Source organism: Macrotis lagotis, chromosome X, assembly GCF_037893015.1.
Source record: "Macrotis lagotis isolate mMagLag1 chromosome X, bilby.v1.9.chrom.fasta, whole genome shotgun sequence".
NCBI lineage: Eukaryota > Metazoa > Chordata > Mammalia > Peramelemorphia > Peramelidae > Macrotis > Macrotis lagotis.
In genome coordinates this window covers 627,025,821-627,040,346 of record NC_133666.1, presented here as the reverse complement: position 1 = coordinate 627,040,346, position 14,526 = coordinate 627,025,821, and the positions used below count along the sequence as shown (strand labels likewise).

The 14,526-nt window shown below is 42.5% G+C and overlaps 1 protein-coding gene across 1 annotated transcript; it reads left to right on the top strand.

Annotated features, from left to right (window-relative positions):
- The first annotated feature begins 1,566 nt into the window (after positions 1-1,566).
- DNASE2 (deoxyribonuclease 2, lysosomal) lies at positions 1,567-10,839 on the top strand. Its single transcript, XM_074203520.1, has 7 exons — positions 1,567-1,738; positions 2,055-2,231; positions 3,134-3,302; positions 3,393-3,471; positions 3,770-3,931; positions 4,046-4,243; positions 4,413-10,839. Exons 2-7 carry the CDS (start codon positions 2,146-2,148, stop codon positions 4,775-4,777), a joined length of 1,059 nt encoding a protein of 352 aa, XP_074059621.1. The 5' UTR covers positions 1,567-1,738; positions 2,055-2,145; the 3' UTR covers positions 4,778-10,839.
- Positions 10,840-14,526: the final 3,687 nt, after the last annotated feature.

The window sequence follows — 14,526 nt, the reverse complement described above, 5'->3', positions numbered from 1 at the left end:
TTTTTAAACATAGCTATTTACATGTTTTTCTCCACCATAGGACTCTGAGTTCCTTGAAAGTAGAAACTATCTTTTTTTTTCCACTTTTTTTATTTTCCCCCAACTCTTTTCTTTTTTTTTTGTAAGGCAATGGGGTTAAGTGACTTGCCCAAGGTCACACAGCTGGGTAATTATTAAGTGTCTGAGACCCAATTTGAACTCAGGTAGTCTTGATTCCAGGGCTGGTGCTCTATCCACTACACCACCTAGCTGGCCCTCCCCCCAACTCAACACAATGCTTAATTAATACTGAGGAGCTCACTCCCAAAGTCCTTACCTGTTTGTCCTTAGGCCATCCTGGAAATGAAGGACAGACCCCATGGATTGGTGGTTAGGGACAGAAAAACCTTAGCTCATTTCAATTCATTATTACTAAGTAATGTGGAAATATGTTAAACATGATTGTGCCTGTACAACCTTTCTCAGATTACTCACTGCCTGGGGGGGAGGGGAGAGAAGGGAAAATGGTAAAAAATGTAGAACTCTAAAGCTTACAAAAAAGATGAATATTGAACGCTATCTTTCCATGTAATTGGGGGAAAAAATTTCAGTAGTAGGAAAAACCACTAATAATAGATGAGAAGTTGAGAGCCTAGCTGATTGTTAATGGGACAGGAACTACTTGCTTTTTCATTTTATCTATGGCATTGTTGTAGAGCTGACTTCATAATTTGTGATAGTTTTGGTGTTCAGCAATTTTGCTACTTCCTCAAAAGTATCTTCAGCTGAGGAAGTGTGGTGTATTTGGGAAAGTCAACATTGTATTTGATGACATCCTAAGATCTGAGTTCAAATAAAACTTAGTCGCCTGTGTAGTCCTGGACAAATCATGTTATTTTTTTAGGCATTTTTAGGCATATTTGTTATATTTTCTATAAAATGAGATAAAATGACCTATAAAGGCTCCATCTAGCTCAAAATTCTAGGACCCTATGAGGTTATATCCCCTGTGCCATCTTACATGGCTTGTAAGTAGCAGAGACACAACTTAAGTTCCAGGCTTTTGATTCCAAATTCAAGGAATTTCTCTTCTCCCTTACATTGGAGAAGGATTTGTGATAAAGCAAGAAAGGTAGGGTGGGAACAAGATGGTGGGGGGCCTACCAGGCATGGAGTCTTCTACTAGCTGGTTCAGTGGATCTGGCACTGGGCCTGGAGTCTGGAAAACCTGTATTGAGATCTGGCCTCAGACACTTGCCAGTGCCTGGGAGTCACTGTCCCAGTTTCCTCATCGGTAAAATGTGCCGGAGCAGGAAAAGACAAGCTACTCCAGTCTCTTTGTCAAAGACAAACAAGCCAGCAGCCCAAAGGGGGTCATGAAGCGCGGGACAGGGAAGGCAATACGAACCACTGCAGATGGGGTAGGCCCCAGCTAGGGGACCCCCCGAGGAGGGTGCGGAGGGAGGGATAACGAAACTCCCTCTTCCCTTTACAAAGTCCCAAAGAGCCACTCCTCCCAGCTGAGAAAAGATTCCCACATGACACCCATCGCGAGAGTTTCCCCAAGCTTTAAGAGGTCTGGCCAAAGACCAACTTTCCACCCCAGGCTTAGGAGGCTTTAGGAGGCGATCCCGGGCCCCAGAGTCCCAACCCCAGAAGGGCAGAAATGTTCCCTAGCTGGATCCTGGCAGCAGATCCGGCAGGGGGCCCGCAGGGAGTGGGCATCCCATCTTACGGAGGGAACAGCAGAAGACGCCGGGTAGAGAGGGATAGTCTAGCTGGGGAGGAAACTAGCTGGAGAGTGCAGTGGGCGGGCCAGTCCAGTCGGGGCGGGGATGGGGGGCTGGCAGCTGGCCCCGGAAAGATGCAACTTCTCCCCTTGCTGCCTGCCCGGGTGGAAGGCTCCCGGGCCTGGGGAAACGGGGTCCCGGGGGGCCGAGAGTTTTAACTCCGGTGACTGGGAGCGTCCGACGTGATTTAGGGAACTGAGAATTCGGGGGGGCTGGGGGAGTGGGGGGCGATTTCTAGAGTCTCGTGATCAGTTCTCGGTTCCGGGGCTGTCCCTGCTCCCCCAGACACGCTGCTGAGCCTCCCGGGCCCGCCGCCGGCGCGCGGATCCTCCGGCCCTGTTCCACTGGGGGGATCCCGCCGATAGCACCCAAGCCCATGACCACCCTCCTGCTCCTGGCAGGGCTCCTGCCTGCTGCCACTGCCATCTCCTGCTATGGAGACTCTGGACAGCCTGTGGACTGGTGAGTGAGAGGCTCCCCCGAATTCTTCCTTCTCCCTCACCCCCTCTAGGTTTCATCTGGAGAGAGCAGCAGGCTGAGTTGGAGTTTGGAGAGTTAGAGCTGAAAATTATTTTTGTGGATGTTGTTGGGCAAGACCCTCCTGGTCTCTGGGCCTCAGTTTCCCCTTGTGTTAAATGAGGAGATTGAATAAATGACCACCAAGGTCCTTTTCAGTTTGAAATCTATGATCGTGCAAGGTAGCTCTGCTTTTCTACAATTCTAATGGTCAGACACAGACACAGACACAGACACAGACACAGACACAGACACAGACACAGACACAGACACAGACACAGACACAGACACAGACTCATACACACATCCCTCCATCTGGCCCTAACCACAGTCAATATCTTTCCATCTTTTCCACTGCTTGTGCCTACCTTCCCTCTTTCTGGTCTGTCCCTCTGATGTGATGGTAGATGGAAGGTTTAGGGTAGGGTGCTGGAGGAGGTCTTTTAGGATATGGAACCTTAGGTCCATGGCTGGCTCTGAAAAGAGTTCTGGATTTGGCATTAGGACTTGGGTTTGGGGGCCGGGAGGTGGCGCAGGGGATAAAGCGCTGGCCCTGGAATCAGGAGTGCCTGAGTTCAAATCTGGCTTCAGACACTTAATAATTACCTAACTGTGTGGCCTTGGGCAAGCCACTTAACCCCATTGCCTTGCAAAAGAAGAAAAAATAGGACTTGGATTTGAGCCCTGCCTCTATAAACCTCAAATTTTTCTATATGTAAAATAAGATATTTAGTTAGCTTCTATTAGATTTAAATTCTTCAGTACCACCCTAGACACAGACCGGTCTTCTCTCATGTCTTCCCTATTGCCCAGCTCCTTTTCTTCCTCCCTCCCTCTTTCTTCCCCAGGTTCGTCACCTACAAGCTTCCAGCCCTGACTAATTCTTTGAAAGGACTCAACTACATGTATCTAGATGAGAACAGTGGGGGCTGGCAAAAGGGTGCCACATCCATTAATAGCACCCAGGGGGCTGTGGGACAGACCATGAATCAGCTATACCGAGGCAATCTGAGTGAGGTAAGGGCCTGGGCCAAACACTGGAGGGAGGTGAGTCTATGATGAGCACAGTAGTACGTTGCTCATGTTTGCTCTATACTTCCTTTTAAGCTGGCTTACCTATTGTACAATGACCAGCCACCCTCAGGTAATGGAGGCCCTGATACCACCAATCGAGGACACACCAAGGGTGAGACTCAGTCTGGGATTGATGTATGACTCTATTTTCAGTCCTTTAGTGACCTTTCAGAACTTTTAGTGACCTTCTCCCTATATTCCTGAGCCTAGGCTGACCTCCTCACTTTCCTTGTGACCCATGCTACTCCCCAACTGTGTCCAATCTGGGCTCACCTTTCCTTCCTGAAAGTGTCTGGGCTGGGCTGAAGACTTTCAATCAAGTAATTTCCCTCATCCTTCCCATCAGCTTATAGGACCTCAGGAGCTCTGGCCCCTCCATCTTTCCTGAGTTTTCCTCCTCTTTGTTTTAGGTGTGCTTCTTCTGAACAAGGAGTCAGGCATCTGGCTGGTTCACAGTGTCCCTCACTTCCCCCCACATGCTAACTCATCCTATAGCTGGCCCTCTTCAGCCAAGATCAATGGACAGACCCTATTCTGTGTCACCTTCACTTATAACCAGTTCCAAGAGATTGGTGAGCCTGTTGGGGTAGGGCATATGGGTCTGTGTACTCAAAAGGGGCTGATCTCTGGTAGTATGGAGGCAATTGACCTGTTGTTCTCTTTTCTACCCTCTGGGTATCCTTCAGGCAAACAGCTGACTTATACCTATCCCCAGGTATATGACTACAGGATAGATGGAATCTTTGCCCAAGACATGCCGGAGCTAAAACATGCTGCCCAAGGCCACCATGTGGACCGTGGTCCCTGGAATCGAAGTGTAGCCCTCACTTCAAAAGCTGGAACTATCTTCTGGAGCTTTGCCAAGTTTAATGACTTCCAAGATGGTAAGGACTAGGTTGGGTAGAGAAAGTAGTCATCCCCACCCCATAGGGGCCATTCAGACCTTTGATAGATGCAGAAAAGGAAATTTTAGAGAGATTTTTAGTGTTTGGGCCAGTTTGGGGTAGGGGAACTCAATTCTCTCAGACCTTAACTAGATGTTGTCTCCCACAGACCTATACTCGGGTTGGTTGACCACAGCTCTGAGCAGTGACCTGTTTGTCCAGTTCTGGCCCAGAGTAAGGGATGTACTGCCCTCCAGCTGTTCTGGCCCTTTCCATGTGTTAAATGTGCATGAATTAGCCTTCCCTGACTCAACTGTACCTCCCTTCAATGCCACCCATGACCATGCCAAGTGGTGTGTGGCACTCAACAGCACCTGGACTTGCATAGGGGACTTGAATCGCAACCAAGCAGAGGAGCATCGTGGTGGGGGTACTCTCTGCTCTCAAATGCCTGTCCTGTGGAAAGCCTTCTGGCCCCTGGTGAAGGAATTTTGGCCTTGTCCACCACTGAGACCTGAGGTCAAAGGTCATTGAAGACAGAGGGCATAGAGAACCGTGGCCCAACTCCTCACAGGATAGTCTACCTACTTCTGCTCCCAGGGGAGAATTGAGTAATTGGGAATTTCCCTGTGTGGTCTATCCTCTGCCCCATAAGAGCATTCACTTTTCCTGTGCTTTATTTGCCCTTCTAGTATGCCTCTTCCCTTAGCAAATTCCTATTCATTCTCTTTTTTTTTTTGAGGCAATTGGGATTAGATAACTTGCCCATCTCACACAGATAATGTCTGAGACTGGATTTGAACCCAGGTCCTCCTGACTTTAGGGGTAGTACTCATTCCACTGTGCTACCTAGCTGCTCCCCTACCCATTCTTTAAAACTAAACTTAAATATTGCTTCCTTCAGGAAGATTTCCTAGATTGCCTCCCTCTCAATAACAAAGATCTTCCCTCTTTGATCTCACCATTATTTTCACCTCTCTAATGCACATTCTAACATAACTGTTGTTGGTCCTCTACCAGCCTTGTCATGGCATGGCATTGATACTGGATTCTTAAAAGGTACAAGGTGGGTTCTGCTGAGCTGGAAAAAATCCAGATGACACTTCTCCCTTCCAGATCATTCAGTGGTTTACTAGTACCTCTAGCATCAAATACAAAATTCTCCATTAAGCCCTTCATAGCCTGGTACTCACCAACCTTTCCAGTATCCTTACTACTTACTCCTTTCTGTGTATCTGGATATTCAGTGACTCTGGCCTCCTTCCCATTCCTCCACCAAGACACTCCATCTCCTGATTCTACCTGTTTTCACTTACTATCATCCAAGACTGCTATTTTCTCCCTACTCATCTCTGCCTCCTGGCTTTCCTAGATTCTATGAAGTCTCAGTTAAACTTCCACATTTTACAGGAAGTGTTTCCTGATCCTCCTTAATTTTAATGCCTTCCCTCTGTTGAAACCAATTTACCCTGTATATGACTTGATTGAACAGTTTATCTCTCCCATTAGACTGTGAGCTCCTTGAGAGCAGGCACTGGTGATTCTTTTTCTAGAAATGTGTAATGGAGGGGTCTTTTCCCTTTCCTAATTCAGAGGATAAACAGGTACCTTATGACAATTTCCTATTGACTTCACTGAGTAGTGATGGAAAACTTTTTAACTTGCTGCCAAGCCAGAATTGAATGTGTATAAAAAAGATTCCAAGGACCATAAAGAATTCTCATTTTCCTGATAGTTTTCTAATGAGAAGGAAAACTACTTTAAGCCTTCAAGTTTGGGCAGGGAGGGATTGGGGAAGGGAAGAGAGTAAAATGTAGTAGCAATGGTTTCAGCAACCTATCCTAGCCACCATGTGGCTATGAACACATGGATGGATCTGCTCCAGTTCTGTCTGTTGGGTATATTCTTTCTTGGTCCTAGCTGAATGATTATTGGGGACATAATAAGCCAGGCTCCTGTAAGCTTTTAACAGTTGAGAGAGCAATCAGGAGTCCAGGGATTAGAGTCCATAGCAGAAATTTTTGGTAGCTGCAGCAGCCGAGTATGAAGAGGGGTCAACTCTAAACAATATGCTTGGCCCAAGCCATGAGGGAATTGAATGGGACATCATTCCTACAAGCCACATAATTTATCCACTGGTTATGTCACACCCAGAAGTGAACTAGACCTATTGAACATTTATTAGCATCCCCTCAAGTTTGAGTCTACTTTCCTCAAGAACTGGTTGTGAAGTTTTTGTACTTTAATTCCTTCCATTTTCTCATTTCTAAATGTTATAGCACTTGCCTCCCAGGCTTGATGTGAGGGTTAATAAGATGATGATGTTTGTCTTTCATTCTTTTTTTTTTAAGGTTTTTGCAAGGCAAATGGGGTTAAGTGGCTTGCCCAAGGCCACACAGCTAGGTAATTATCAAGTGTCTGAACTCAGGTACTCCTGACTCCAGGGCTGGTGCTCTATCCACTGTGCCACCTAGTCGCCCTGTCTTTCATTCTTGAAGAAGAACATCACATCATGGAAGTTATGCCATAAGAGTCAAATGATAATGGAAGAGATTTTAATGGCTGATTGATATTGGATGAAACATACTAGATGAAGGCTTGTGAATAACAGTATTAAAACCTGCCTCCCTTCTGCGACACAACTAGAACCCTGAGGAGAGATGAAGTAGGGACTCCATCAAATAGTACTAGTGGGGGTTAGGAGATTGAGACCTAAAATTGATCTTGTCACTCCAAAGCTCAAGGAGCTCCAGTGGCTATCTATGCCTCTAAGGTAAAAGTTTGTGATTAGCATTTTAGGTCCTTCAGAATCTGGCTCAAATAGACCTTTTTAGACCTTATTCTCCTTTATCATACTACATTTCAATCAAACTAATCTTCCTGCTGTCCCCCAAGCATGCCATCCCATTACTCAGTCTCCCATATGTGTACCTCTGAACAGGCTATCCCCAATACACGCTATCCCATCACCCAGTCTCCAACATGTGTACCTTTTAACAAGCTGACTCCCAGGCTTACCATCCCACCTCCCAATCACATGTGTATCTTTGAACAAACTGTCTTCCATGCATGCTATCCTCTCACCCAATTTTCTACTTGTGTTCCTTTAAACAAGCTATTTCTCCATGCTTGGAAAATTTCCCCTCTTCTTCCCTACCTAACATCCTTCTCTTCTTCTTTTTTTTTTTTTTTGTGAGGCAAACCAGGATCACTCAGCTAGCAAATGTCTGAGTCTAAATTTTAATTCAGGTCTTCCTAAGCCAAGGACCAGTGCTCTAGCCACTGTGCTATTTAGCTGCCCCATCCCTAACCTTTCAAGGCTCTGCTTCAGTGCTATCTGCTATAATAGATCCCATTCCATTGTTAGTTCTCTCATTTTCTCTCCCAAATTGCTTTGTATCTTATATTTACTTTGTTGCTGTTCGGTTATTTCAGTTGTATCCAACTCTTTATGACTTCATTTGGAGTTTTCCTGGCAAAGATAGTGGACTGTTTTGCCATTTCCTTCTCCAGTTCATTTTAAAGATGAGGAAACCAAGGCAAACAGGATTAAATGATTCGCATACAGCTAGTAAGGATCTGAGGCCAGATATGAAGTCAGGAAGATAAGACTTCCTGACCCCAGGCCTGGCGCTCTATTCACTGTGCCACCTACTTGTCCCAAATATGCTATTTTCCCCCAACAGAAAATAGATTTGTTTCACTTTTGCCTTTCTATTTCCAGCACCAAGCAAGATGCCTAGCTCACAGTAGATACTTGAAAAATGCTTATTGAATTGAAGGCGTTGACACCAAAAAATTAAAAATTAATAAAGACATTGACTTATTACTGATAATTAATGGATCTTTACCATTTCTTACAAAAATTCAGCCTATACAACTTAGTTACCATATCAAAGAGGTCCAAAAAGCCCAGAAAATTGCCTCAGTTCACAAAACTAGAGAGTAAGCCAGGTCTAAAGCACAAATCCATTTGTAAAACATGAAGAAGGATGTGGAAAAATCTAAGCAGTATTGCCTCATAAAACTGATTTACAGAGAAGGAATAAATGACAATGTGTCCCTTCTAGATTTAGTTGGATAGGGGAAGCTTCCATTTCAGTTCAGCAATTCTGCCCTAGAATGTCTCTGTACAATATCATGGCAACCTAGAAGGTGGTTCTGGAATATCTGCAAAATTCTGTCCTCCCAACATTTCCCCCAATGGAAAATGAACATATGGAGTGATAATCTCCAAATTTATGAATGAGAAGGGACCTCAAAGATTATGGAGGATAATCTCAATTTGAGTAACATTTGTCCTTCATTTTCGAAAAAGAATATGACATCAGGGAGGTGATACCATAACAAGCCCATGAGTTGGATTTGAGTGAGAGGGATGCCATGCTAAGTCACCAGCCTCACTTTCTTCTCCAGAGCCATCTGGGTCCAATGGTCAGATATGAATCAGGATGACCAGAGATGACTCTGGATGCAAGGCAATCAGTAGTTCCTCTGCAATTAATTGAAAATAGAAATAAATAGAAAGACTATACACATTGCAACTTTTCCTGTCCTGGTTTTGATATATCATGGATTGTCATAAGAAATTAAATGGGGGGGCAGCAGTGGATAGAGCACTGACTTGGAGTCAGGAGGACCTGAGTTCAAATGTGGCCTTAGAAACTTAATAATTACCTAGCTGTGTGATCTTGGGCAAGTCAGATCCCATTGTCTTGCAAAAAGTAACAACAACAAAAAAGAAATTAAATGGGAATTTTGGGGGAGTTTTATGGAATTGAAGATGACACATGAAGAGCCTATGAACAAATACTTAATCCTAAATTTTACACTAAGATATTGTAAACAAACTTCCCTGGTACAAAGGAAAAGTAAAAAAATTTGTGCAGCTTGTCCAGATTTCAGGGGTGTCACACTACTAACCCCCAAGATATAGAGATAACTGTAGAGGGTCACTTCAGTACTAGATACCAGTCCCCAGGTCTCCTATACTTGGACATCAACTTTGTTCATTTTTTTCTTCAATTTCACCTTGGAAAGGGAATCAGGGTTTGGACTTGAGCTATAAAACTTCTTTTTTTTTCAGTGATTTGATTAAAGTCACATATAAGATGACATAATTATTGGATTGCTGGATGACATGAAGCTAACACATAAAGAGAAAAGATTGAAAATTTTTGACAGGTTATGTGGGTTCAAATTTAATAAGATTATAAATTTTGATAATGACAAATGCGAAGTTTGACTGTGGTTTTTAAAAAATCAATTTTGCAATATAAAAGAATGCCTAGAGAACAATTTGTCTAGTCGGTTTATAAAAATTTTTTAACTGCCTATTATGTGCCAGGAGATACAAGAGATGAGGATACAAAATAAGGCAAAAGACAAATTTCTGTTCACAAGGAGCTCACAGTCTAAAGAGGGAACAGACATGCAAGCAACTATGAAATAAACTATATGGAGGGTAAATTGGGCATAATCTCAAAGCAAAAGCACTAAGATTGAGCACAGGATGGAACTTCAGTTGAAACTTGGAAGCTAGGGCAGCCAGGATGAGGAAGAAGGGAGTTCCTGGCATGAGAGTCAACCAATGAGAACATTCAGAGTCAGAAGGGTCCTGTGTGAGAAATACTAAAGAGGTCAAGTGTCACTGGATTAAGAGGGAATGAAATGTTAGAAGATAAGATGAGAAGGGGTCAGACCATGAAGGACTCTAAAAGTCAAACAAGAGGGTATTCTATTTGATCCTGGAAATGATTGGGAGCTTCTGGGGTGAAGGGTGATATAGTCATGCTTGCAATTTAGGAAGATGAATTTAACCAATGAATGGAGGATAGGTTGGAGTGGGGAGAGGTTTGAGGCAAGGAGACTAATCAGAAGACTCTTAGTCATCCAGGTGTTTTGTGATGAGGGATTGCATCAAAGTGGTGGCTGTGTCGGAGAAGAAAAGGGAACATATGAGTAATGTCAGGAAGGCAGAAAAGATAAAACTTGACAACTGGTTGGCTATGGGGACCAAGAGAGAGAGTTGAGGGCTCAAATTTCAGACCTGAATGAAGATAGGGTGATCATACCCTCAACAGTAACAGGAAATTTTATTGTTCAGTTTTTCAGTATTGTTGAACTCATGACCCCATTTGAAGTTTTCTTGGTAGAGACTCTGGAGTAGTTTACCACTTCCTTCTCTGGTTCATTTTACAGATGAGGAAACTGAGGCAGAGTTGTGACTTGCCCACACAGCTAGGAAGTGTTTGAGGCCACACTTGAGGAAGATAGAGTCTTCCTTACTCTAGGCTTGGCACTCTGCCCACTGCGCCACCTAGCTGCCCAAGAAGGAATATTGTAATTAACTGACAAGAAGAAATAGAAATCTGAGAGGACCTAATGAAATGATGTAAAATGAAAAAAGGAGAAACAGAAGGACCAATTGCACCCTATTAATATTTAAGGAAAAGGGAATGCAACGAATGGACAAAGAATCTTGATGGGAATGTATAGTGATAGAAAACTTGTCATGAAATTGAATCATATATTGAAATCAAATTGTTTCTATACAAGTTTACTTGGTTATGTTGTTATTCAGTGCATGCTGTTTTCAATGAAACATTTAATAAAAATTTTAAAAAAACATTAGATCTGGAAGAAAATTGAACCCCATCTCCTTTATTTTATATACAAGGAAACTCAAGTCCAAAGTCATACAAATAAGTAACAGATGACTAGCATTCAAGTTTAGTAAGGTGAAAGTCCTGTACTTTTACCCTGCACAGGCCATGAGATAATGTTTCCCTTTTTGAAGTATTGTTTCCTATTCTGAATGTTACATTTTAGTATAGGGGACTGACAGGTGCCATGGGTTAGTCTGGAAGGACAATGATAAGGAGAGAGTTCCAGAATGGTAGAGTGCCTTGAAACCATATAAGGATCAATTTGAATGAACTTGGAATACTTAGCCCAGAAAGTACATGAACAATGGACAGATATTCAAAAGATTGGTATAGAAAACTGCTTGGAATGAGGACTGCCTGAGAGGTGAGAGGACAAACTGGACTTCATTCTGAGACAGATAAACCAAAGTGGTGGAGGACTGGAGACCATGCTTTGCTAGGACTAGATGAAGGAGTTAAGGATGTTTCATTCCATTTAATTCAACAAACATTTATTAAATATGTTAAATGTGTTAGATTTAAAGGATACAAACACACAAATCAACAATCCCTGCTCTCAAGGAGCTTCCATCCTGGGAAGAGGTAGTTTACAGGGGAATACATATACAGAAAAGTAAATTAATATATGGAAATGTATGATGCATACATATTTCTTTAGTATGTATGAAGCAAATACAAAGGAGAAGGGAGGTGGGGGAAAGCACCAACCACTGGTTGCCTCTTTGGGAATGGGGTAGGGGTGGGGAGGATTCCGGTTTGAATCAGGAAATGCCTTGAGTTGAGGTGAGACTTGGGAGAGCTAGGATTTGCAAAAAGACAAAGATAAGTTTAGAGCATTCCAGACATGGGGGTTGGGATTTGAGGAAAAGGTTCCTTTTTGTTTAAACTGATGGGACATCCAAGAGAAAATTCTAGCAAGTGGTAAAGTGGGGCTGGAATTAAGGACTGAATGCATAGAGAGTAATTGGGATAGAGTGATCATTAAATCCATGACAGCTGAGTAGGTTACTAAGAAAGTGTAAAGAGGAGAGCACAGGGCATGGTCTTGAGTTTCATTCACATATTAGGGACAGGACATGGATGCTGATTCAACAAAGGATAGTGAGAAACAGACAGGAGATCCAGGAGGGAAGAGACAGTGTCACCAAAACATAGTAGTCAATGTCCAAGACTATAGAAAGGTCAAGAAAGAAGATTGAGAAAAAGCTCTTAGATCTGGCAATTAGGTTATTTATAATCTTGGAGAAAGCAATTTCAATTAAGTGGAGAGGTTGAGACTAATATCACAGTCATGTTTGGCTATAAAAGGAGGGAAATAAAACCAAGAACAGTATACACAATGACTACAACAATGAAAAGAATATGAAATTTCAAATGTGAAATTTCAAATAAGTAGTATAGCTCTTTGGAGCTATCCAAAAAAGAGCTAGAAGGCACCCTTATCCCAATCTTTTGCAGAAGGTCTTTGAGTTTAACATATTGTGCATACTTTTCAGACTTTTTAAATGTATTGATCAATTTTCTTTTCCCCCTTTTTGGTCCTTAAAAATACTATTAAATAGAATGACTCTGGAAGAGGGAAAAGGGATACTGGAAAAAAATTATAGTGTCAATAAAAATGTCAACTTATTCAAAAAAATTTTAGAGGAAATTTCAATGGAATAGTAATAAAAGTTCTCCCCAAAATTGCAAATATCGGGGATCATACTAGCCTCTACTCCCCAGGGTTGTGGGGATCAAATGAGATACTTATAAAGTGCTTAGTGCAGAGCCTGGCTGACAAAAGTTAGCTATTAGCAAATATATGAAAAACTCTAAATCACTGAAAACAAGTCAAAAACTGAGGTTTTAACCTATTCAGTAGAAGTTCTGATCAGAGGAGCTATGAATCACTTTGGAATTTTGGTATGTGTTTGGGGAGTGATTGAACTCTTTATACCCTCTTGCCCAGAGATCCTTCTCTATTATATACCCTCAAGGAAGTGAGAAAAAGCATAGAACAAATTATCCCTGACAGCACTTAAGATACCGAGACACCAATTAATTCAATATTGACTAAGTTGTGATGGAATATTATTGCTCTAAGAAAAATTCAGAGAAGCATGGCAGATTTGGGTAAACTATTATAGATTGAAGCAAGCAGCACCAGGAAGAATATGCAGAACGATTACAGTAATGGAAAAAAAAAGGACAAAACACTATATGATGACCATGCTCAGCCTCTGGAGAGAGCTGACAAACTGTGCTTCCTCTTTGCAGAGGAGGGGAAGCATGGGTACGGAACACTACCTTGGTTTGCAAGATCCAATTTTCCCTTTTGTTTTGCTCAACTTTTTCTCCCCAGTGCTTAAAATTGTTAGAGATGATGTGGAAAATAACCTTTGCAGAAATAAAGGCAATTATTAAAATTTAAAAGAATTTTAGGGATGCTTGACTATTCCAAAGTAATGGGCGATCATGAGAGGAGTTGAATTGGCCCCAGGCAGCACAACTATCAAAAATGGATGTTGCAGAAAAATTTGGGTTTTGTCTAAAAACTTCCTAAGGAGTATAGATACAAAAGTGTAATAGCTGTTTGTAAATACTGTGCAGGTTATGTCATAAGAGGTTATCTTGTTTGGTTATGAGTGAGAAGTTATCTTTGTAGTCCCAATTCATCTTAGAGGTTTTTTTGGTTGTCAGCCTCCATTCCCAGCCTTGGCCCATTCTGAGCTTCAGTTCTTAATTGTATTGGGTTACATTTTTGCTTTATCTTTAGTAACTTGATCCTTTCATCTCTTATAACTCAAACTACAGTCACACTGTTCTTGGCAGGTCCTCTTCATCAGAATTTATCCAAGCTTCTTATTGGAGTATTCCTCTGGGTAAAACTTCCCCTGTGGAATCTTAGGGCATGAATCCTATCAACCCTGCCCAAATCAGATGGTGTCCTGTTGTCCACTCTCCATGGCAATCACTGAGGATGATAATCCCCTCCCAAGGCTGCTGTCTTAAATTACAGCTGGTTTGTTGTCATTCTGAGGCCCAGAATATAAGCCCTTTTACCTTTTGAGGCAAGAATTTATTAGACCCTTTGTTTGGGCAAAGTGCTCTCCTGCAGAGATGTAGTGATAATATAGCAATCTCCATTGCCCATCTTCTGACCAGCTGATCTGTCATGACAAATACTGTTTCCCTTTCCATTGAGTCAGCTTGGGGACACAGTGGATAGAACTCTGGGTCTGCAATTAGATGTCCCGAGGTCAAATTGGGCCTAAGACATTTAGATTGCCAATGTGATCCTAGACGAGTCACTTAACCTCTGCCTGCCTCGATTTCTTCAAATGTAAAATAGCACCTACCTCCAAGAGTTGTGTGTATATACATATAGAAAATGTGATAATATATATAATATATACATGTGATATTTGTAAAGCACCTGTAACATAGTAAACACTGATTATTCTCCCTAACCTCTCCTCCCAAATGGTCTCCATTCTAACTCCCATCCCCCTGTCCCCCAATTGGGGATTCTCTCACTTAAGATAGCTTAACAAGGCTTTTCTTCAGGTCATTTTAGTTATTAAGCCCTCTAATCTGCCGCTTTGCCCCCCCCCCCCCAGTAGCTATGTTTCT